This window comes from Mustela lutreola, chromosome 12 (genome assembly GCF_030435805.1).
Source record: "Mustela lutreola isolate mMusLut2 chromosome 12, mMusLut2.pri, whole genome shotgun sequence".
Taxonomy (NCBI): domain Eukaryota; kingdom Metazoa; phylum Chordata; class Mammalia; order Carnivora; family Mustelidae; genus Mustela; species Mustela lutreola.
The window spans coordinates 10,262,192-10,287,656 of record NC_081301.1 but is presented as its reverse complement, the minus strand read 5'-3'; the positions used below and the strand labels follow the sequence as shown (position 1 = coordinate 10,287,656).

Sequence of the window (25,465 nt, the reverse complement as noted above, 5' to 3'; positions counted from 1 at the left end):
ATTGGGGTGTGAGGGGCCACGGCTCCTCTCATACAGCTTTCTCTTAGGGATTGACTTAATTAAGCCCTACTTTGAACCAGCCACAGTGAGTCCTCCTTAACTCCTAAGACAAAGGCACGTCATCTCCATTTATCTGACCAGGAAAGTGAGAGGGATCTATCTGGGTCAAGGCCATGCACAGCTGGTAAGGGAGAAGAGCTAGAATTAGACCTCAGATGGTGAGACCCTGTGATGTGCCTCTGTCACACAAGCTGCCTGAGAATGGTCCCTGAGAGCGTCTATGTGGCCACATCCAACCTGATCCCAGCATCCTCCCTAAGCCGTCATATCTGGGGGTTTCTGGCTTCAGACTCTGACCTGGGCCAGAGCTCCGTTTCCTCTTCAGTTATATGGAGATGATCTTATTTACCTCAGAGTGTCGTGTAAGGATGAAGATCTCAGCACAGATCCTAACAGGAGGCACTCAGGAGTGCTTGTTTATGTTCATTCCTGAGGTTACGTACGAGTTATGTAACCTTGGGCAAATTACTTACCCTTTCTGGGCCTCGGTTTTCTTATCTGTAAAATGGGATCTTTTACAGCATCGACTTCATAGGGTGGCGTGGAGGACTCAGTAACGTAATGCATATAGAGCGCTCAGTGCCATGCTTTGCCGACCTCCATATATACTCACTATTCTTCCAGATTATTGCCTGGCACTCAAGGGAATCAAAAGCTCAGCATTAGTTCAGTAGCAATTAATAAATTTAGAGCAGTGTTCTAAATTTTATGCCACAGAACAGTGTCCCAATGGAATTTTAACAGGAAGAAAAAATGTTCCATGCTGGGACACTTTTTTGGTAGGCCCTGGGTGAGACAGAATTAATTTTTTTCAGGCAAGACTTCTCAAAGCCTTTAATATGCCAACAAAGGTTGGGAAGCAGTAAGAGGAAGACAGAGTGAGTGCAGTTATTTCCCAGATTTTTGGTAATGGAACACCTACTTCTTTTTCCATGAAGCCATCTTGTTGGGTTGTCTATGTTGAGAAACCACAGATTTGGTGTCTATAGCATTCTACATATTTTGGGGACAACACTGCTTTTCAGATCAATTTGGTTGGGTCTGTTCACTCACCTCTTACAGAAATTAACCCTTTATTAGTTTAATTGTTTGTTTTGTTAATAGCAAGAAGTTCAACCAAAGGCCATTACAGAGTTTTGTTACAAACTCTAGACATTCGTATTCAGCTCTAGAAAACCAGTCAGGAAGAACAGGGAGGAAGCCTGCTATAACTTTGGTATCAGACAGACCTGGATTCAAAAGAGAATTCTGGGGGCACCTGGGTGGCTCAGTGGGTTAAGGCCTCTGCCTTCGGCTCAGGTCATGATCTCAGGGTCCTGTGATCGAGCCCCCCATCGGGCTCTCTGCTCAGCGGGGAGCCTGCTTCCTCCTTTCTCTCTGCCTGCCTCTCTGCCTACTTGTGATCTCTGTCAAATAAATAAATAAAATCTTAAAAAAAAAAAAAGTGAATTCTGCCACTTACTCATGTGTCACCTCAGGCAAACAGCTTAATTTCTTTGGGCCTCAATTTGCTGATGTGTAAAACGGGGCTGAGACATGAGCCTCATGAAACTGTTACGAGGGTGACAGGAGACAATGCGTGCAAAGCCCCAATCATAGTGCCTGGCATTCACTGGGCGCTCAGCAAATGTATTTCTTCTCCTCCTCACACCTCCGTGTCCTAGCTGTCCCCTCTTGCGAGGCAAGGGAGTCTATTAATTAGTTCTGCAGTGTTTCCTTTGTTCTAAAGCCATCTCTTTCTAACCTCAAGGGCTCTCTGGTCCCTTGTGCCGGAGGAGGCTGAGGTGTGGGACGGCAGCTGGGCTTCCCCTCATTTCACACATGGGGATTTAATAGACTTTGATCAGATTCTCCTCGGCCTTTACGACTGCAAACTGAGAAGTCTCCACCTTTCCTGCCTTCATATAACCCTCAACCCAAACTCTGCTGCTTCTCTGACCTTATGCAGCAGGATTACAGGATGAGTGGGCTTTGAAGTTGGGCAGATCTGGGTTCAAGTCCTAACTCCGACACTTCCTGTGTGACTTTGGACACATCCCTCCATCTCTCGGAGCTTCCATTTTCTCAACTCTGGAAGACCTCATCTATTTCCTGGGTATTTCCTAGGTATTAACTGGCTGGACCATGGTGACAGAATAGGCAGGCCACCACCAGCACACTGCTGTCATGGAGATGTAGCTCTCTTTCCTGTGACTTAGCAGATGGCTTTCCTTCCTAAACTCCTGAACGTGGCGGGGCGCCTGGGTGGCTCAGTGGGTTAAATAAGCCTCTGCCTTTGGCTCAGGTCGTGATCTCAGGGTCCTGGGAGGGAGCCCCACATCAGGCTCTCTGCTCAGCAGGGAGCCTGCTTTTTCTCCCCACCCCGCGTACTTGTGATCTCTGTCAAATAAATAAATAAAATCTTAAAAACAAACAGACTCCTGAACGTGGCATTCCCTTGTTGTGCCTGAGTATTCCATGTCTCTGATTCACGGCCAGGCGATCTCTCTCCCCTCCACCTGGGCTAGCCTCCTCTGCCTAGTGCCTTTCTTCAAAACCCACCTTCAGTGCTCATCTGTGAAGCATTTCCCGAGAACAAGCCACTCCCTCCTCTAGCTCCTTACCACCTCATTTATACCCTTAATTAGAACTACTGCAAAGGTCCGTGTTTGCCTCCCCCACCAGACTAAGTTCCTCTATTTGTGCCACTTTCTTTTTTTTTTTTTTTTTTTTTTTTTTAAAGATTTATTTATTTATTTGACAGAGAGAGATTACAAGTAGGCAGAGAGGCAGGCAGAGAGAGAGAGGAGGAAGCAGGCTCCCTGCTGAGCAGAGAGCCCGATGCGGGACTCGATCCCAGGACCCTGAGATCATGACCTGAGCCGAAGGCAGCGGCTCAACCCACTGAGCCACCCAGGCGCCCCTATTTGTGCCACTTTCTAATTGGGAGTCTTTTCACCTCACTTCAACAAAATAGAGGTAATAATCCTTTAAGTTCAAGGAGGTTCAGGCTTGTGACAAGTCCCCAAACAGTGCCTGGCACACAGGGTAGACAACTTATTATGGGACTGGTTCATCGATTCAAGCAGCTCTGACAGAGAGCCCTCCGCCAGACCCTCAGCAATAGAAACTGAGTGGGTGTCAGCTACAAGTAGGGCCAAGCAGACATCAGCCAGCTCCGTAGGGCAACCCCATGGTCCCTCCATAGAACCCCAGACAAGCTTCACAGACAGATGCCATGTGCAGAAGAATTCACATTTATTGGTTCAAATACAGTACCTAACATTTGCTAAACATGCATTTCACACTAATTGGTCACATTTCCACAGGTAGTCAATTCACAGCAAAGGGCCCATCCCTCGCCAGCTGGCAGGGTGGGAGGTAGCAGAGGGCCTGGGTACCCTGCAGAGCCCACCAACGATCATTTGGTCATGCAGGGTTGATGGAGCCAGGCTGGTGGGCAGCCCTTGGCCGGCCCTTTGGGGACAAGGGCTCAGAGACATCCCATTTACACGATTCCTACATTGGACTGTGGGTAGAAGTGGGCCTAGGATAGGTAGCCCAAGGATATGTTCACTGATGCTTGTGCCACCACAGCCCCTGGAGATGGGGTGGTGAGAGGTGGCGCTCCCTGTGCCCTGGATCACAGGAAAGAAATGATGGCCTCTTCAAAGGGGTGGCTAGTCCGTGGCTGGGCAGGTGGCTGGGCCTCTCCAGACAGGGCCCAGACATCACAATGCAGCCACAAGCCGCTATCGCAAGCCTGGGATGGCGGCACAGACCAAAACACCAACACCCCGGGGCAGGCAGAGTCTCTTTCCCGACAGAAACATGTAAACAGAGCAGGAGCTACGCTATTCTTTTCCCACAGGATTCCTCAGAGAGGAATCGATCAGGAATGTCACTCAAGAGGTAGTTTTATTTTGTTTTCTTTTTCATGGAAATTTGAGTCAACAACATTATTACCTATCATAAGACATTTCAGAGAAAGAAAAAAAAAAAGTCACCAAAGGGCAAAAATGATCCTTTGGCTGGCAGGGCTGGCTCCAGGATTTGGAAGACTAGCCTCCACCAGTAACACAACTTTCTTCTTGGGCTTGGAGCAAGCTCTGGCCTAACTGGGTTTCCCTTTGAGCCTGCAACTGATTCGTGAGCGGGCTGTGCTTCACGGAGGGCTGCAGGCCCAGAAGAGGGAGGCCGAATGGGCACTGGACTGGGCAGGGGGACTGGGCATTTTATGGGCTGGTGGAGGCAGGGCCGTAGTGGCTCCTGTTGCAGGACAGCCAGAATTCTTCAAGTTTCAAGGTGGCCCAGGTCTAGCCAAGAAGGAAGCCCCAGTGTGCGCCTCGACTCCGCATGTTCTCTGGGGCTCCTGCCTCGGAGGAAATGGTCCAGGTCCGGTTCTCAAGCCCAAAAAAGAAGCTGCTGCTTGTGGCAGCCAAGAGAGGGGTTTCTGGGGACCCTGTAATTAAATACACATCCCTGAGCTATGGCCCTAGAAACCCTTGCCTCGAGGCTAATCAGTTTCCAGCACCTGGTGGAATGATTGCCGTTTCTCATCCTGAGACACAGATAAAACATCATTTCACAGACACTGGACATAGATGCTTCGAGCTGAGGAAAAAGGGAGGAATGATCAACTACAAAGGCAGAGGGGAGTGTAGGGAATTCTCATGGATCAAACTGGGGAAAGTGAGAGCAGTGGTATTTTTGTTTTTTGTTTTGTTTTGTTTTGTTTTGTTTAAAAAAAATCAATAAAGAAAAACTTAAAGTTTAATGAAAGAGCTGATCTGAAAGACTGGATTTCTTAAAATAATTGCAAAATTTTTAAACAGCAACAAGAAAAAAGACATAGACCAGGGGCCCAGAGCTAAAGACTTGGAACCACTGCCCAACTTCCTGCCCTGCTGGGAGGCCAGGGTCCCCTTACTCTGGCCAACCGAGGGCATGGCTTCGATGCTGCCCATGCTGGGTTTGTCCATCCGTCTCCATCTGCCCCATTCTCCAGAAAATCAAGAACAAACAAAAGTAGGAAATGGGAAGCAGAAGTAGAGCAAGGCAGCTCACAGAGCTCAGGTTTTTAAGGACCTGGTGACATACTGGCCACAGCAGGTACTCACATCCCTGGAAAGGGGTGGCACGTGAGAGGCAGGTCAGTGTGGGGCGGGTGACTGTCAGCAACGCTATGGAGACCCTTAGATTCCCTCTATCCACCCTCTGGTTCTGGGAAACAAGATAAGGAGGTCTCTGCATGCTGCCTTCTATTCCATGAGGATCGCCCACCTCAGTTACGGGTTAAGCATGGGGCTGGGTGTCCTCTGAGCCAGGTGGAGTGCTTAGAGAAAGGTTCTGGGGAGTTTCTCCAGACTAAGGGCAAGACCACCAAACCTTGTGAAAGACTCCAAAATTGTACAAAGGAGCCAGAGAGCGTAAGTTGTAGGTGAAGTTCCAAAATTCCAAACTTTTGTCTTGGGTCAAGAAAACATTTAAAGGGAAAGGAAAGGAAAAGCCTGTGTGTTTCAATGCAGTGCACGGAGGCAGGACTCTCCATTACCACACAGCTTTCAGGGTTACATTTTTATGGCTGAAAAACTCTCACTCAAAGTGAGTGCTGTTGGTAGCAGGGGATTGAGAAAGGACAGAAGAGAGGGGAATTAGAGACAACATGCACAACTTTTTTCTTCTTCCACTAGCAAAAAGGCTACCTGCTAACCAAATGTTATGGGAAGAAAGGCAAAAAACAAACACACCAAACCTCCCCCTCCAACCTTTCTCTGTGTCCTTCAAACCAAATTCACAAATACATCTAGTGGCTGACCTAATGTCTCCACACTGCTAGCTACACTCCTACCTTCTCCTCATAATACCTGAGTTTGCAATGCAACACATTCACTTTACCCTGTTTAAAAAAAGCCCACGTCATAAAAGGACTGGGTGCAGAAGACATTAAAAGCTGTCCACAGGTCAGGCTCCGGCTTGGAACACACGGCCACTTGGCTCAGAGATTCTGCAGGGCTCTTGGCAATGAATGGGCTCTTTGTTCTGTGGAATCTGCTGCAAACATTTGTAAAAATGGATTTGTACAATGGCAACTTGCAGAACCTTTCCCCCACTCCACAAATTAACAACTTGCTCTATTTAATGCTGCATTATTGGAGACATGTTCTTGTCTTGTCAGAGAGCAATTTCCTCTGATACCCAACACAACCAGTAAAATGCTTAATTTAAGAAAAAAGCAATTTCAAAAAATAATAATTTGACAGATGGAGGTCTAAGCAAAGAAAGATATGGCACACAGGAGCAGTGCTGGAAAAGGGACTCTGATAGGTGTCTCCTCCCCTACCTTAAGAAAAGCAGCTCGGAGTCTGACCTGTAGCCAAAGAATGTGATCTACTTGGTTAAATAAAAAAAATCAGGGAAACAAAAATATCGTGACTTTAGAAATAAACAGATACACAAACATAAATCTTCCCATCAACATGTGAAGAACGTTCTGGTTGGAGGTTTTCCTGAGGAACATGTCTCTTTTTTCTTTCTCAGAGCAGCTGGGGAAACGGCAGTAAGGAGTAATGCTCTGAGTTCTAGATCCGTCAAGGGACAAAGTCATCGCTCTGCTGGTACCCGTAACATGTCACTGGAAAAAAAATATATTATAATCCGACACAGACTACCTGGTGTGCACACGATATGGTGGCCCACTCGGTCAAGTTGCTGGCTGGGTTGGGAAGAGAGCAAACGGCAAAACAAAATGCTACAGGCCCCTCCAGCCCACTCAGGGAGGTCCCCAGTTAAAGCGGGCTGTGCACTGCACTGGCTGTGGGAGATGCCTGGGCACGGGCAGGGACGGTTACAACAGTAAGGCAGAGAATGGAAAAGCACCTGAAAGATTTCTCAGACAGACACGGTGTGGCCACTGGCTAAAGCCAAGAGGGTGAAGAACGAACGTTTCCCAGGACTAGGCAGGGTAGGTAGTGAAGGAATAGGAGGTCCAGGCCGTATCTGCAGAGGGGGGCAGCCAGGCCCTTAGGAACATGAGGTAGTTTCAAGCCCCCTCCTTCCCTTCCAGGTGCTTTGGCTCCAGCCCTCCAGGCCTTGGTCAGCCAGGCCACCAAGAATCTAAGGGGCAGGTGGGCCAACTCTGGTACTTGGGCTTTCTGTTCTAAGGAAACCTGGTCTCATTTTTGGAGAGGTTAGGAGAACTTGGGAGGAGAATGAAGGGGCAAAGCTTCTGTTTAGCTGATGGGTGAATGGTCCCTCCCACTGTATGAAAGACGGCAGGGTTTGGATTCAGTCCTGAGGATGAGACAGGATGGGGTGAGGGGAACAGGGAAAGGAAGATTGTTTATTCTTTTGGCAGTCTGGCCTTTGTCCCACTACCCTTTGAAAAAGAGCAAGGTGAAAGCAGAATAAATCAGTAGTGGGCACCAGGATTCGGAGCATGACATTTTGTTCAGCTGTTTTTTCAAAGGGCCAAGAGGAAGTCAAATGTGCAAGACAGAGTGGCAAGGAGTCTGAGGAAGGTAGACCTTGGTAGACTCAGGTAAAGACACTAGGTAGCTGTGAGCTCCAAGGGAGTAAATTCCCAAGAATTTACTGCCAGGACCACGTGTGGACAAAAAGTTGACAGTAGCAGAAACCAGTAGTGGTGGTTCGGACGGTGGGGCAGGGGCAGCCCACAGCATGGTATGGGAACAGAAACCCTTCTCCCTGAAGAGTTGTTCGGAGGGAGGACATCTTAGATTCGGTCACTGCACTCTACTCCCTCAACTACCATGCTTTCCAAAGAAAAGAGAATGCTAAATCCTCATATCCTGTTTCCAATATTTCACCCATTTTGCTTAATAAATCTCCCAACACCACTTTGCCCCTTTATGGTGTGCTCTTTTACTTTTACCCGGTAATTCTGTGACTAGAAAAAGGCAGTCTGCTCTCGGACAGACTAATGTAGGAGTCTGCTGAGAACATGTGGAAAAAGTAGGGATGGTTACACCCCTCCCTTTCCACTGAGGTAGTCGTCTTTGTCAACATTATGGAAATATTCATCTCAGCCCCATCCCACCCTCTCCCTCAAAATACAAAAGAACTATCTCTAAACAATGACAACACTATAACATTAAACATCTTCACATTCTGTAAACTGCAAGGAAATGCATCGGCTGCATTCACACAAAAGCATGTGCATCATGTTGAAGGCCATACATTCAACTCTGTCGTGAAATAAATATATAGAAAAATGAGGTTAAAAAAACAGACAAACAAACAAAAACTCTTCTTGCTATGGAGGCAACTAGAAACACTGCTCCACAGCCTCCATCTTGGTCTCTCTGGCTCTTTCTTCCGGAGCCTGTTCTGCCCACCCACGGCGCCATGGCTGGCCCGAGGAGGAGCGCTGGGAACAGGTCATTCCTTGCCCACGCTTGTCTTGCAGGAATGCAGCACCACCTTAAAGAGGAGGGGCAGCTGCTCCAGGGGTACATTCACCATCTTTCCTGGTAACAAGGTGGGAAAAGAAGAGTTAGTGATGGCTGCAGTGGAAGAGTGTGTCCGCCTCCTCTTGGGCTGGGGGAGGGAGAATGTTGCCTTTTTGAGGGACTAGAGCAAGAAAGTGACGGGAGTATCACAAAGATGGGAGTACCAGACCAACTGTGCTAACCATCTGATACCCAGACCCATGTCGGTACCCTAGAGTCTAGTCATGGTGCAAGCTATCATCATTGCTACCATCTCCTTACTCCATGCCAGCTGTTTCAATGCATTATCTAATTCTCATAATATTTCCAAGTAATAGATATTACTTGTTATCTCCATTTTATAGATGAGGAATGTTAAACTGAAAGGTGTTCCCTAGGTATTTTCTTCTAAAATACCCTGAGAAACACACCCTATTTTTTTTTTCCTGGTAGAGTCTCTAATTAGCATTCTATTCTTTAGAAGAGTATAAAGGGTTAATAAAAGTACTGGAAAAGAAGGAGGGGGTGGTCACAGGGGCAAATAAATTTCAGAAATTTGGGGCTGAGAAAGGTGTACAAGCTTCTTCACTGGAAAACATCTCAGAGCACTCAGTGTGCTGATATACTTTGTAAATACCGGACGCTGTGATTCTTCTCACTGCCAGTACCTTTTTTTTTTTTTAAAGATTTTATTTATTTATTTGACAGAGAGAAATCACAAGTAGTTGGAGAGGCAGGCAGAGAGAGAGAGAGAGGGAAGCAGGCTCCCTGCTGAGCAGAGAGCCCGATGCGGGCCTCGATCCCAGGACCCTGAGATCATGACCTGAGCCGAAGGCAGCAGCTTAACCCACTGAGCCACCCAGGCGCCCTGCCAGTACCTTTTTTTTTTTTTAAGATTTTATTTATTTATTTGACACAGAGAGAGAGATTACAAGCAGGCAGAGAGGCAAGCAGAGAGAGAGGGGGAAGCAGGCTCCCTGCTGAGCAGAGAGTCCGACGTGGGGCTTGACCCCAGGACTCTGGGATCACACACTACCTGAGCCAAAGGCAGCGGCTTAATCCACTGAGCCACCCAGGCCCCCCTCCCTTGCCAGTACCTTTGAGTCACCTGGGGAGTTTTAAAAAAATATTGATGCCCAGGTCCCACTCCATACCAATTAAATCAGAATCTCTGAAGAACAATCCAAGCACAGATATTCTTAAAACATTTTCCAAGTGATTCAAAATGTTGCCAGAGTTGAGAATCCAGCTCTGTCGGGGAGAGTGGGGTATTAACCACTGACCTCCCTGTATTTCAGAGAGCATCTGATTAACATCTTATTCAGTAAAACATAGATTTGGAAACGCCAAGCCATAAACTATCAAAGCACCCCTAAAATTCAATATTTTAGGTCCAGTTCAGCTCTGTTAGACTCTTTAGGTCCAAAAAGTTGGGAAAAAATTCCTTTGTCAGACTGAAAATTTTTTCCTCCTGAATTTGGCTGAATTTGACAGAACAGTTTTATCTTAGAGGTCACATTTCTGAGTTTTCCCTCAGTATATGCTATTACTATACACAAGAATCTTTACCAGAAGACCTAAATCAACAATAAAAACAAAACCCAGGGGACACCTAGGTGGCTCAGTGGGTTAAAGCCTCTGCCTTCGGCTCAGGTCATGATCCCAGGGTCCTGGGATCGAGCCTGCATTGGGCTCTCTGCTCAGCGGGAAGCCTGCTTCCTCCTCTCTCTCTGCCTGCCTCTCTGCCTGCTTGTGATCTCTGTCTGTCGAATAAAAAAAACAAAAAAAAAACAAAAAAAAAGGAACGCCTGGATGGCTCAGTTGGTTAAGCAGCTGCCTTCAGCTCAGGTCATGATCCCAGTGTCCTGGGATCGAGTCCCACATCGGGCTCCTTGCTTGGCAGGGAGCCTGCTTCTCCCTCTACCTCTGCCTGCCACTCTGTCTGCCTTGTGCTCGCTCCTGCTCCTCTCTCTCTGACAAATAAATAAATAAAATCTTTAAAAAACAAAAAACAAAACAAAACAAACAAACAAACAAAAAAACAAAACCCAGGACTTTATACTGGAGCGGACCTATTTAAATGTCAAGAAGCTCAGAAGGGGGTCAAGATTTCAAAGCAGTAACAACAAAAATTCCTTTGCAAAGGTAGGATTCTTGAGAATGATTTTAAAGATACTGCTTTAAATGAATAATCTCCAAAAATCTGTAAGAAATTCTATGAAATGAAGTTAATTTTAAAAATTGAGATATAAGGGGCGCCTGGGTGGCTCAGTGGGTTATGCCGCTGCCTTCGGCTCAGGTCATGATCTCAGGGTCCTGGGATCGAGTCCCGCATCGGGCTCTCTGCTCAGCGGGGAGCCTGCTTCCTCCTCTCTCTCTCTGCCTGCCTCTCTGTCTACTTGTGATTTCTGTCAAATAAATAAATAAAATCTTAAAAAAAATTGAGATATAATTATTTCACATAGCATAAAATATATCATTTTGATGTCTATATTTTAAAGTATATATGCAGGAAATGAAGTTAATTTGAGAAACTCTGAGCCTATTTCCCCATCCATAGACGGACCATAAATATCACCAACAACCAGCCTTGCAGAGTTGGTTCTGAGATTAAAAAAACATAAGGCTACAAAGCACCATGCACGTGATAGGCACTTGGGAAATGTCAGACTCTCTTCCCTACAAAGAAAACACAAACTTCTCAATAGAATAGAACTTTCTGAGGGCAATGGTAGTAGCTCTTTTATGCAGCTGGTGACAAGCACGGAATGAGCTATCCTGAACACAAAGCCTATGTCATTTCTTTCACAAGGCAAGAGAAGCAAGGAAGGTTTGCACGCCCCGCCCAAAACAGTACCTGCAATATAGCGAATCTCAGGTAAGCACATCATGAGGTCAGGAAAGCGGTTCGGCTGATGGGTATATTTATATTCAGTGAAATCCTGGCATATGTACCAGTACCGCTTGTTCAACTGTTCCAGCTGTGAGGCACTGGTCAGACCCCTGATATCTGTGGAAAAACAAAAACAAAAACAAGAACAAAAACCACACAGGAAAAGGAGGGGTTCTCTACTGTGGAAGAAACATGAGCTCCTTGAATATGTGCATCTTTCGATTAAAAGCTATTCAACATTGTCACAACAGGAGATCTTTTCTCTTTCTATCACAGAGAAACAAAACTCTGGATAAGGGAAGAGAAATCAGATAAAGGAGGAAAAAAAATATGAAGGACAGTCACTAGACCGAGACACTTGAGCGCTGGGCGGCATCTTTCTCAGCTTCCTGCACGGCTCCCAACACAGGGCTCGGCACAGAACACGGACCAGTGGATGCTGAACAACTGATTGAGTAATCTCCCTTTCACAAAATATCTTTTATTTATTTATTTATTTATTTATTTGACAGAGAGAGAGGGAGAGAGAGAGATCACAAGTAGGCAGAGAGGCAGAGAGAGGAAAGCAGGCTCACTGTAGAGCAGAGAGCCCGATGCGGGGCTCGATCCCAGGACCCTGGGATCATGACCCAAGCCGAAGGCAGAGGCTTAACCCACTGAGCCACCCAGGCGCCCCCGTCAAAATATCTTAAACTGGCCCTTTGCTAGAGCCAATAACAAAGTCTGCTGATAGCTGCACCTACTCACACGTGGTCTCCTATGTGCGTCTGCTCATACTATCCGAGCGGTCACTCCACCTTTTCTCTATATAGATCTCTCTCTCTTTCATTTATATATAAATGTATGTGTATATATATAATGTATATGTATGTGTGTATATATAATGTCTATGCACATACCAACTTTTTATACACAGAATATAAATACAACTTATCTATATAATTTATACATAAAATAGGACATAAATATTCTCTATATAAATCTTACCCAGACTTTGAGGCCCAGCTCAGATTTCTCCTCCAAGTAGCTGTTGCTGATCTCCCCCAATATGAGGCTCAAGTAATGTGTCAGGTCCCATTAGAGTGTGTACCTCTTTTTTTTTTTTTAAGATTTAGTTTATTTATTTGACAGAGATCACAGGTAGGCAGAGAGGCAAGCAGAGAGAGGAGGAAGCAGGCTCCCTGCTGAGCAGAGTGCACAATGTAGGGCTCAATCCCAGGACCCTGAGATCATGACCTGAGCGGAAGGCAGAGGCTTTAACCCAATGAGTCACCCAGGCACCCCTAAAGTGTGTACATCTTGAAGCCAGGGACCTGCGATCTATTTTACTTAATGTCTTTCATGGTCAACACAGCGCCTGGTCTAAGGGAGGCACATGGAACAGCAGATAAATGAAGATGAATGAATAGCGAAGCAGCAGCTAGAAGGAGTAAGCCAGAGGAGGGGTTCAGACTCTGGACTAGGAAACTGAATACAGTAACAGAGCAATTCCAATGTCACAGGAAGCAAAACAGCCCTGTTCCACTGTGAGAACAGAGCAGTCATATGTTACTTTGGAAAAAAGAGAGTATGAATTCTCCTTCATGCTTCAGTTATGAGCAGCTACCAAGCACCACTTCGTAGGTGATGCCCCATATAAACCGCAGCCAGCAGTCTTCTAATGAAAAGCCATGCTTGAGGGGTGCTTGGGTGGCTTAGTCGTCAAAGGGCTGCCTTCAGCTCAGGTCCTGATCCCGGGGTCCTGGAATCAAGCCCCGCATCAGACTTCCTGCTTGGTGGGAAGCCTACTTCTCCCTCTCCCACTCTCCCTGCTCGTGTTCCCTCTCTCGCTTTTTCTGTCAAATAAATAAAAAATCTTAAAAAAAAAAAAAAAAAAAAAAAAAAGCAAGCCACGCTTGATCCATGTTGTGGATCCACGTTGTTTCTGTACAACCACCCCCTCCGCCCACTCTGCCCTGAAGAGGCCGTCAGAACCACTGCCAGCCTGTCACACATGTCTTATCTCCAATAGTTTCATCAGTCACCCAGCTCTTCTTCAGCCACTGGTAAACTTGGTACATATTTTAAATGACGCATGTACTGTCCTTGGTGTCTGTGTTTAAATGCATTAAAACTGACTAAACAAAGCAAATCCTCTTCCTTCCTCTATGAGTTATAGAGACTGTGGCATTTAGGTTTGAAAAAAAAAATCCAAAGCATGCCCTGTGCTATAGAGGGGCAGGCTGAGGAAAGCAGAGGCCTTCTAGGACTGGTACCCACGTGGTGCGACAGATTCTGTGTGCCAGTCCTGAGGGTAAAAGGGCGGGAGGTGGTGTGAAACATGAGGGAAAATGCTCTCTGGCAAAATAAATAAATAAACAAAGTCCCCTTTTCTCACCTCCAGCTACTTACCTTGATTTAAGAAGTTAATGGCTTTCATGCAAGCATACTCCTCATTGGAGACCTTCAGCTGATGGAACTTGTGATACAGGTAGATGAGCCGCTCGATCACCTCCATCCCTTCATCACTAAATCTGGGGAACAGACAGAGGTGTGAGTGGGCTTTGATGCCAGTGGGGGTTAAGGAAGGGAAGAAAGAGGTCTCCTACAGCTCCTTAAGGCATCTAAGATAGAAAAGAGTCTGAGCTTGGGGGAAATGGAATCCAGAATCATTATGAAGGACAGGTAGATCCACGGTTTGTCTAGAGGGAAGGCAGCTCAGTCAGCTGCTGTTCCTAAGGTCAGGTGGGGTGAGTTAAATCTAAGTTCACATCCAGCTCCAACATTCAAAAGCTGTAAGGCCTTGGGAAAATCATTTGACCTCTCTAAACTTCGAGATTCTCTTTTGTCAAATAATAATGCTTGCCTGCTTGTGGGTAACAAGGGCCAAAGGCAGTCTGAAATGTAAATGTGGAAAAATACAACACTATCAAGATTCTGTGATAGCTGAGATGTAGCCTCCAGGTTCAACGGCAGCTGCCATGGTGATTCTACCTGAGCCTTTGCCACGGTGAAGAAAAAGCTGATGATTATATTTTTTAGGTTCACTGCTTCCAGCAGGGTTGAGGTTACACACAATGAAAAATTTTACTGGCATCCCTCACTTTAGCTATGGGGAAGGGAAACATTACCTGAGCCTTCACGCCCTACCAGTCTCCGTGCTAGGCACTTATGTGCACTTTCTCATTGAGTTTTCTCAGCTTCATGGGCTCTGTGAGAGGATCATTACCGCTGTACAGATGAGAAACTGAAGTTCAAAGAGCAGAGGGGACTGGTCCACAAGCACACAGCTAGTTGGTGGCAGAGCTAGAACTTGGAACCTAGGCTAACTTCCCAAGCCCTTGGTTCTTCCAATATCAGAGGGCAGCATCACACTGTAGCAGGTAAGACTCTGTGCAGACCATGCTCCTTTCTTTGGATTAGAAGCAAGCTCCTTGGGGAAAGACCAAGTTTTAGAAAAAGGAGCCCCAGGTTAGGGGACTAATACTCTGGGTCACAGTGGGGCACACCTCATATCAGAGGTGGAGATACCACCAAACCAAGCATCAAAAAGGCTTAATGGGGAAGCAAGAGTTTATAATAGCTGGGGTCAGGGTCAGTCTCTGCCCTTCTAGGAGTGGACTAAGGGGAGTTCTAGAGAGGCCTCAGATGCAGCTCAGTCAAGGAGAAAAGACGCCCAGCGCTGGGACTACGTGCTGGGGACATCCTCAGACCTGAGTACTGCGGCCCTATGCTGGGCAAGAAGTCCCTACGTGGGTCCTGAACGCCTGCTCTACTGCCTTCTTTGTTGACTCTGAAGGCTTTGCAAAGGCTTGGCCTCTGGGCAAGCAGCACATCTCCTCTCCCTGGGGGGCAAGCCTGGCTCCTTTCTGGGCCAGAAACGTCTGCACTTCTCAAGCAGCAGAGGGAGCTATAGAAGAGCTACCAGCAATCTAGAGCCTGACCCCTTCGCCTCAAAGCCCCATCAAGACCCACCACAACCCGCGGCTCCTGTCCTCCATCCGCTGATTTGAACAATGAGGGCTGATTCCATTTCTCTCTATGCCTGGCCCAATGGCTTTTACAACGTTATTAATACTTCCCCAAACTGGCTGATAGACAAATTGATACTGAATAACTACTATACTAACCTTATCTATCATTCTATCCTTTGTTGAGTATTTGCTACTTGCCAGTTAACTCTGTTAAATATTCTACACTTATTATTTCACTGGATACTCCCAATAAATCTACAAAATTGGTATTACAGTCCTTTCTGTGCACATGTGGAAACAAAGCTCAGACAGGTTATTTACTGGGTCCCTAGGCCTCTCCTGCATTCTTACATTTTACCTCCCTGACAACCTGGGGGCTAAGTAAGATCACCTGCTTGTTAGGGACGAGGAAACACAAGAAGAGCATCCTGCCTACCCCAAAGCAGCACAGCAAGTAAGTGGCGGTGGGGTGGGGCCAAAGTTTAAACCAAGTTTTCTAACTCCAAGCCTTTCGCCTTCTTAGCACCACACGGTCTGCTCCCTGTCTTGTCCTTAACTGGTAACTGGGAAAGGCTGCCTCATGCCGCCACAGGGGACCTCAGGAGCTCTGGGTTCCTGCAGCGACTCAGTCCCGGGCCCAGCTCAGGCAGGCGTGGGCTCTGCTGCAGGGCCTCCACGGTGCTGAGCCATGCGGGAGGCAGCGGGCCTGGGAGTGAAGAGCACGCGCCATCACAGGGCTCTGATCACTATTTCTGTTCTTGAGAGGGAAAAGGTTTCCACTGTGCAGCCCTCTAGTAGCTGGCCGGAGGGCTGGTGTGGGGAGGAAATACGGCAGGCGTCAAGAAGGAGGCCGGAGGCAGCGCGGCACCGCCAGCATCTGTCTGCGGCCGAGCAGTGTAGCCAACAGAGATAACGCTCCCTGCCTTAATCAGCAACCGCTCGGCCCAAGTGCGGCCTCTGGCACCACAGAACGCGCAGGTGTGTGGTTATCAGCCAGACCCCCGGCCAGCGGCACTGCACTTACGGCCGGCTGAGTCCAGACGTGAGCCGCACAAAGGAGCTCCCAAGTGCCCCGCGAGAGCTTCTGTCCCCAATCTGCCCTTTCTCTTGGGGACAGCACGTACCTTCTTTTCCACATTTCCTAGGACAGGCAACCGTCACGGACCCCTGGCAGTGGTGGGGGGGGCTGGCAGCCAGCCCAGGAGCCCCCACTCAGTCCCCACAGCCCGACTGCAAAGCTTTCCTCCACACCCCGCATCCCGCCCCTTGATAAACAAATCGTTCTCTGTTTCATGGGCCTGCTTTCTCCTGCAGCCGTGCCTCCTCCACATCTGCCCACTCCACAGTTCTAACGCCCCTGTATTCCCTGTCTGCAAATTATCAGCATTTAAAGCCAGAGAGTTGGACAAACACACCCATTCTTCTTCGAGGTTCCCATTACACAAGCACGCTGGGACAAAGAAAACATTCCTGCCAGGATCCCCCAAACCACTGGACCATTCAGTCAGCAATTGAAGCTGACACCGTGTAAGTTATGTCCCATTAAGGGGGCTGAGAGGTCCAGTTGTCTTTTTTTTCATTGAGCTAAGTGCACGTACCCCCAGGAGCAGTCATAGCTTTAAAGGAATTGTCACCTCAGCACCCATGTAAACACTCCGAGACTGAAAGTAAGATTGTTAAGTCTAGGACACACTGCAGAAAGTTGAACTTTTTAGAAGGCTAAATTATTTAGTAGAGGGTACTGGTAAGGATTCTGGGCTTTGGAGCACAATAGATCTAGGGGATAATCTCAACGTCATCTTTTTCTAGGTTTGTAGCCTTCAGTTTTTTCACCTCTCTGAACCTGAGGCTCCTTATCTGTGGAACAAGGGGAACATCAGTGCAGTTGCTTGGGGTGGTGGTGAGGACTAAACAATGTTTGTAAAGCACTTAAGATGGAATCTGGCCCAATGAACAGTCCATACTTGTTAGCTATTATCATTATTAATGGCATCATCATCATCACTCCTGTTATCACAACAAAAAGAAGAGATTGTTTCTTGAACCTTACAGCTAGGGTGTGAGCAGGGAAGCTGGGAGGCAACTGTCCAGAGATCTGAGAGAAACGGAGCTACTGCTCACGAGACAGAAGTGCCCATTAAAGCCCATCTAGTGCAAGGCGTCTTCTCTTGAGAGCGAAGGAGTCTTGATTAGGGCCAGGAGCAGTCACTGGCTGGTGCTACAATCTGCTTTAAATCAAATTTGCCCAGCTCACTGTCTGATAACACCCTGATTAAGGAAAACGGGTACCATAAATTTGATTCAATATTTGAGAAGAGAAAAGGAGGTGGTCATGTATCATCAGGGAAAAGCCTTTTCATGACAGCAGGAACTCACTGGCACTCAGGAGTCGTGAAAAAGTAAAGGCATTTTGGGGGAGTAGGAGTAACGCAGGAGCAGGCAAGGTAGAAAAGAGCTCTGGCCAATTACAGACTCCACACCCTGAGTCTCCAGCAGAGTAAGAAATGCTTTTCTCTGATGTACCTGATTCCAGAGGTTCTCATACTTCCTTTTCCTCTGACCTCCTGGGCTCTCAGGCTCAACAGACTCCAAACCAGACTCAGAGTGGGGCATCTCTTGGCCTGTTCTTCTCAGGCTCCGTTATCTTGGCTCAGAGAATTCGCACTCACCTGCCTGGCAGCATCCCCAACCCCGACTTCTGCCTCCCTGAAGTCCCACTGACTATACCTCCTTGTTATCTCTCAACTCTGTGCAGCCCTCCCTATTCCCACAGTCACGGCTGCCTTGTCCAGGCCATTTTCTCTTCTACCTAGGTTATGGAAAAACCTCCTACCCAACCACCATCCTCTCGTGATGTCCATGCCAGTCCATCTTGAGCTTTACAGCCACAGTGATCTTTTCAAAATGACACCTGACCATGTAACTGCTCCACATAGAAGCATCTTATGACTTAATAGTATTTACATAATATAATCCAAATTCTTTTGGTAGGCATTTAATAATCTTTTCCCCAAAATTTTATTTATTTATTTATTTAAAGATTGATTGATTTATTTATTTGACAGACAGATATCACAAGTAAGCAGAGAGGCAGGCAGAGAGAGAGGAGGATGCAGACTCCCTGCTGAGCAGAGAGCAGGGCTCGATCCCAGGACCCTGGCTGGGATCATGACCTGAGCCGAAGGCAGAGGCTTTAACCCACTGAGGCACCCAGGTGCTCCATAAATCTTTTTTTTTTTTTTAAAGATTTATTTATTTTCTTGAGGGAGAGAGTGCACGTGTGTGTGTGAGCACGGGGCGGGGGAGGAGACAAGCAGACTCTCTGTGGAGTGGGAAACCCAATCCCAGGATCCTGAGACCACGACCTGAGCCAAAATCAAGAGTCAGACACTTAACCAACTGAGCCACCCAGGCTAGCATTTGAACACCTTCATGATGCTTCATGATCTGCTAGGGTCCTAGGTACATGAGCATGGAATCGGAACGAAGGTATTGAAGTTAACTCCTATTTCCCACGGATGGATTCCGTAAGCTTCTTGCACGGAGTACTAAGTCCCGACAATAAATTTATTTCTTATCCTCAGAACGAACACATGTTCTAGAATCAGCATTCCCAACAGAACTTTCTGAGATGATGGAGAGGTCCTGTATCTGCACCGTCTGGTACCGTACTCACGAAGCACGTGTGGCTAGTGAGCATGTGGAATGTGGCGAGTACAAATGAGGACTGAATTTTTAGTGTTATAAAATTTTAATTAACTTAAATTTAAAAAGTGACCCGAGGCTACCAGGTAGTATATTAGACAGTACAGCTCTACATTCTCCTTGGTAAAGAGCCTTCCTAGAAATAAACGTTCCCTCACTAATTTACTAGCCTCTGCCTTGCTCTTGGGACTTAAGGGACTGCACAGAGTAGGATGGGGTGCTTTATGAAGCTCAAAGCCACAAGGAGCCCTGCATGGCCAATGATACCTGCCTACCTGCAGAGGGCCTGGAGAAACCCATCATTCTATAGGAACTAGAGCTCATAGACTGACTTTCTAGACAGCCCCTGGCTGTACTGGTGGATTCCAAGCAAATTCCAGGTGAATAAAAAGGACAGAGTCAACGGGGCAGCTCTGCAAACCCTGGCAATATTAAAGTCTGCTGAATGCAATTCAAACATTCAGTTGGCCCAGAATTAAGGACCAGCAGATAGGAATTTGATGGAAATAATGAATTAGAGGCTCAAAAGAGGGAGTTTGGTCATCTGCAAAATCAGAGAGCTCTGTTTACAGGACAAAGTGTCACATGGGTTCAAAACTCTGTCATTTACAGATTATCCTGAAGCCAGTAAGCATCACTGAAGAGGAAATATTAGAAAACCAGGGCAGAGTGTCAGCACCCAGACTCCTCCCTCCCTCATTGTGCAAAGGGCCCTGACGGTCTTAGAACTTTACTTTCAGCCTCAGCCTAACACTTAGCCTGTCTTTATTCCATGACATTTGGGTGACAAAGGAAAGGCACTCTGGTCCTGCATAGAGAAGTATGGGGGCTAGTACCTCATCTCCTCCACTTTTCATTGATGGGGGTATCTCTTCAGCCCTCTTTATTGGTGTTCTGGAATCTGATGACTTCCATTTTTAAAAACTGTTCAGTAAAGGTTAATTATTGAAATGTCTATATAAATGTGATTTAAGGGGCACCTGGGTGGCTCAGTGGCTTAAAGCCTCTGCCTTCGGCTCAGGTCATGATCTCAGGGTCCTGGGATCGAGCCCCACATCGGGCTCTCTCCTCGGCAGGGAGCCTGCTTCCTCCTCTCTCTCTCTCTGCCTGCTCTCTGCCTGCTTGTGATCTCTGTCAAATAAATAAATAAAATCTTTTTTAAAAAAATAAATAAATAAATGTGATTTAAGCTTTATTTTTTCACATGATAAACTAATAAGCCAGAAAAGTTAAATCAACAGATCACCTGTCCTGATTTTGGGGACTCACTGTGTGCTCTAGGACTTCAAAGTGAGTAAGTAAAAGATCTGTGCTAGACAGGGAGATTAGGATCCTGCCCAGATAGGATGAGAAGTTATGCCAGAAAACAATGAAGAGAGTGGCTCGGTTCCTTAGCCTCACTGCATCTCAGATGCAGTTAGAGCCTAAACTTTGACATTAGGCAGGCATGGGTTCGAATTCAGGCTCTGGGTTCAAATCCAACACATTAAAGGGCAGGTCTCTTTGAACTTCAGTTTTTTAATCCATAAAATAGGCATAACAATGCCTATAATGCTAGAGGCTGTGAGAAAAGAATAAGACAGTAATATCAAATACCAAGCCCAGTGCCTGGCATGTAACAGGTAACACAGTGACTTTTAGATCTTATTCTTGAATTGTAAACTACAGCTCAGAGCCCCTCACTTTACAGATGAAGTTTAGAGTTCAGATTTTTGTTCTCCCCAGATATATTCTCTTACCTGAGTAATCCGGATGTGATAAAAAAAAAAAAAACAACCCAAAATAATAATAATAGTGTAGCGCTCTGCTAAGGCTTGCTGCCCAGTATCATTTATTTTGCACAATTACCTTGTTGCAGAGGTACTGGTATTATCCCATTTTATAAATTCAGAAGGTAGGAATCAGAGACTTGACTATGGTTACAAAGCTAGTCAGAGGCAGAGTAAGGATTCGAAGCCAGGCCCGTTTGTGGCATTAATTCCTATCCTCTGGAGTGTCAGTGAGGGCACTCCGTCCCCACCCTCCAGGATGACAGTGGTTTGGTTGCTTGGGACTTCCTCCCCAACCAACAGCCCTTACCTGTGTAGTTCTTCATCAGAGGGTGAGTACTTGGCAGTGACATCAGCCAGCTCCCCAAAGATCTGTTTGCTATAAACGGTGAGAGAGGACAGCAGGATTAATTCCTGCCAGGTAGAGCTCAGGAGGCATGTGTAATCCTTGATTGAGAGCTCGCAGAAGAAAGGCAGTTTCTTGATCCAGGCAATCTGCCTAAAGAGTAGCTCATCGGCCAGGCGGCAAAGCAGGGCAAACAGCTCTGCCTGAGTCACAGCGTACCTGGGGGGAGGGACAGTGGAAAATCACTTCCAGTGGCCAGCGAGGGAGGATGGGGGCACAGGGAAAGGGTACTCCTAAGAGTAAAAAGGGTCTCCGGCAGTGGGTTCCTTGCCCTTGATCATGGGTCTCCAGCTCCATTCAATTGAGTCTAATGATAAAGGGGCAAGACTGGGGCCAGCAGCAAGCTCAGGGCTTAAGAGGTGGGTTTGGTGAGAAAAGGTTGAAGAAAGGGAAAGGAAGCTTGGAAATCTGTGCAATTACTAGGGAATATGACTTTTAATGTTAACATTTCAACATCCCACTAATGTTCCATGTGTTAGAGAAAATTCCATCGCTCCTGCATTACTTTTGGCTACGAGAGCTCCAGCAGGGCGAATCTGGTGCCCACCCAGCACAGGGGCTGGCACAGAAATGCGCCCAAGGCCATAGGGCTGAAAGAGAAGAGAAAACACGTTTAGCTTTCCCTGCTCTCAGTGCACCCCCTGGTGGAGAGACTTCAGAAACTAAAGTTGCTCAGTCCTTGAAAGCTACCCCTGCATGGAAGGAGCAGGGCATTTCTCATTTCTGCGCTGGATGAGAGAGGGTCCCAGTTTTCTTCTTCTCAAGGCCCCTGGCATGACTCGTCTCCATATCCCCACGCCCAGGTTTATAAAGATTTTGTGTGGCCTTCTTGTAAGCAGATCTTTGAATTTCCTCTTCTGATACTGGAGACTAGCTTGAGAAATCTCAGGATACGTCCTACGAGGTCTGAATTGATAACAAACAGCCTGTGCCTCAGGCCCAAAGAGTAATGGGTGCAGCAACTGACGGGCCTAGAGGCTGAGCGAGCATCGACTCAGGCAGAGCTGACCGGGGAACAAGAGTACTCCTTCCCCCCACTCAGGTCTGTACATGGCACCAGCGCACATGGTACCTTGGCTGGGGATGCAGACAGTCGGCACACAGGTAGTGCCTTGAATGGCTTGTTCAGGAGCCTAGACTTGATGTGTAATTATTCCCAGAATTACAGCTCAACTCTGGCTCTGAGCCAGAGAAGCACTCAGGCCACCTCAGGGCCTGGCTTACCTAGGCCCAAGCAGAAACAAAAGTCCTTTAATCCCAATTCCCTAAGGATTCAGAAACAGCCCCAACTCTGAAAAAAGATGCTCAAGAGAAAAACAAGGGACTGCTGACTTCAAAAATAAATACAGATTTGTCCTCTGAGGCAAGTCACTACTCATTACCCCTGACTCATTTCAGAGCCTATGGGATTAGCAGCCAGGGATGAAGGCGGGTGAGGGGTAGGGGTCATTGTGAAGTTTCAAGGGCTAAACGGGGCACTCACCCATCTTCAATCAACATGGGCGTGCCCAGCGGCTCCAGGTCCTCGGCTGACACCAGCTGGTGAATCAGACTGTATGACTGGGGATCCAGGCTGCGAGCTTGTGGGGGCAGGAGTGGCGAGTGGGAAGAATAGCTAAGAAGGTGCGGTATGTATTGATAGTGTGGAGGCACAGACATCCCCATGTACTGCTCCCTGAACGCCATGAATCCATTTAGTTCCACAGACCTACTGAAGAGAAAAGTCTTATGTCAAGCAGAACCATGGCAGGTCTACTGTCTGCTCGAGGTGGCTAGGGAGTTTTTTGGCCATGCAGTCTGTCTTCCTCAGGGACATAATTAATGATTACATGCATGTCTCCCCCACTAGACAGGGACTCTTTGCAGGAGTGTATATGTGTGACTTATCACTGGACACCCAGGACCTGGCAAAATAGGTACTGAATAAAGAGTGGTTGAATAAATTCTTTGTATAGGTGTCACGTTTAAAGAGATTTTAATGAATACTCACAAACTATGACCCACAAAGGTGGGGGTATGTATATATTTTTTACTGCTAGGAAAACTAAGGCATAGACAGGCTAAAGGCCTTGCCAGGCCATAAAACAAATGCAGCACCTAGCAAGGAATCTGACATGGAATCTGGCAAAGAATGTGGCACGAACTTTCCTAAACATTTAAAGGAAGGAACACCAAATGAATAAAAGTTACAACAGAATAACCAAGAGAGAGGCAGATTCTTATCTTCTTCTCTTTCCTGGGGAAATCTAACCACTCTGTCACCTAAAACAAAAATCCTCACCTAAAATCTAAAATCCTATATGCATTTGCTGTAACAGGGGTTGACAAACTGTAGCCTATGGCCCATTTGGTAAATAAAGTTTAATGGAACACAGCCACAATCATTTATATAGTCTCTAGCTGCTTTTGCTCTGTAATGGTAGGGCTGAGTAGCTGAGACCCAGACTGTGTGGCCCGCAAAGCCTAAAATATTTATTTTCTGGACTTTATAGAAAAAGTTTATCAATCCATTTCCTATAAGAAAGAGTTCTGTAAAAAAGGAAATCTATCCTGGTAGTTGATGGCTACATTTTTTATACGTAGCGACTAACTTAAGATAATATTCTTGAACCAAGAGTCTCCAAATTAGCATTCCATGATAGCAGCAAATTTAATTAGCTTAAAAATTTTCAGTTTCTTAAAACTTACAAAGTGAAAATCTTCACTCTTGCTGAGACAGAGAAATGAGAACTTAATTCAATATTGTCAATGCGGTTTGTTTTATTTCCGTGATCAATGTGAGAGAAGAGCTACATTTAAAATGGTATTCTGCTAGGTAAAGAACGTCTGGGCACAGGCGGCAGCAATATCACTTTATTAGCCTGCAGAAGAGAATGCTAACATTTTTCAAGGTCTTTAACAAAAAGTAGGCTGTGAAATGCTGCTCTGTGTCATCCCGGCCCCTCCCCAAAAGACAGAGCTGGCTGAGACAGACTGGCAGGAATACCTAGCCCAGAGTTTCCCTGTGGGTCTACTCTTTGGGTGGTCCTAGATGATACTGGGTTTGCCTTAAAGCTCACCTGGAGGACAGTGTGGAGCCTGGTGAGGGCTGGTTGCTCTCTGAAGCCCTGTTCCCAGGGGAACTGTGGTCGCTGTCACCATGGTTGCTCCAGTGATTGGCTTCTTCCTCAAATTCCTGCCCAGACATGATCCTTTCGATCTCTTCCTCCGATATCTTTGATAAGGAATTGATACATGTTAGATTGGGTGCTTGGGATAGCCTTTGTTCCTTCTTAAGGACCAAGAATTCATTTAAACGTCATAAGGATTCCCAGAACTCTCTAGAGAGATACCCAGATTCCCTCCCCTCCATCTCCATACTCCAGGGCTTCTCACTCATCTTAGGACAGCTCAGTTGCTTGCTTCCCAGCACCGTGGCTCACTATGGCCTTCCTCTTGTCCGTTTACCCTCCTCTGAAGCCACAAAGCCACCACGTTCTTCAACACTCTTTGAGTCTATTCTTTCCTACCCCTGAAACACTACTCTTCAAGAACAAACTCCTGCATGCCTTTTAAGACCCAGTTCAAATGTCACCTTCTTTGTGAATCCTTCTATACTACCTTAGACAAAATTTTAGGTCCCTCCTCTATCCCCTTCTAATTCTGTGTATTCTGAGATGAACAGAATAGCACAGTAGTTACGAGGATGAATTCTAGAGTCAGACCACCTTTGTTCCAATATAGTTTCTGCTACTTTCTAGTGGTACAAGTCATTAAATTATTTGAACTTGAATTCAAAATCTGAACAAAAATTATCCATGTCATAGAGAAAATAATAGTATCTGTCTCATGGGATTGTTGTGAGGATTAAATTAGTTAATACATCATCACATGGTTAGAAAAGGGCTTAACACATAGCAACCAGTGTGGAAGGTTGACAATGTTATCTTCATCATCACTGCTGTTTTTTTTTTTTTTTTTAAAGATTTTATTTATTTATTTGACAGAGAGAGATCACAAGTAGGCAGAGAGGCAGGAAGAGAGAGAGAGAGAGGAGGAAGCAGGCTCCCCGCTGAGCAGAGAGCCCGATGCGGGACTCGATCCCAGGACCCAGAGATCATGACCTGAGACGAAGGCAGCGGCTCAACCCACTGAGCCACCCAGGCGCCCATCACAGCTGTTTTTTTATAGCACTTATGGCAATGCATCATAAAAATACTCTCTATCAGACCTAAAGCTATAATAAAACCCAGAAGAAAGTACTCAAAGAA

The 25,465-nt window shown here is 46.5% G+C and overlaps 1 protein-coding gene across 3 annotated transcripts in view; it reads right to left on the bottom strand.

Annotated features, from left to right (window-relative positions):
* Positions 1–3,275: 3,275 nt before the first annotated feature.
* The window catches only part of NR6A1 (nuclear receptor subfamily 6 group A member 1), a 226,702-nt gene continuing 204,512 nt past the window's right edge, over positions 3,276–25,465 (bottom strand). For 2 of the 3 annotated variants that reach the window (XM_059141058.1, XM_059141060.1), the window contains 6 exons: positions 24,275–24,429; positions 22,699–22,926; positions 21,120–21,374; positions 13,774–13,895; positions 11,347–11,499; positions 3,276–8,528 (listed from right to left, as the gene is read on the bottom strand). In XM_059141058.1, the coding sequence (XP_058997041.1) occupies positions 8,440–8,528; positions 11,347–11,499; positions 13,774–13,895; positions 21,120–21,374; positions 22,699–22,926; positions 24,275–24,429 (1,002 nt within the window). In that variant the 3' untranslated portion in view covers positions 3,276–8,439. The remainder of the gene's footprint in view (positions 8,529–11,346; positions 11,500–13,773; positions 13,896–21,119; positions 21,375–22,698; positions 22,927–24,274; positions 24,430–25,465) is intronic. The other variant, XM_059141059.1, reaches the window with a different exon arrangement.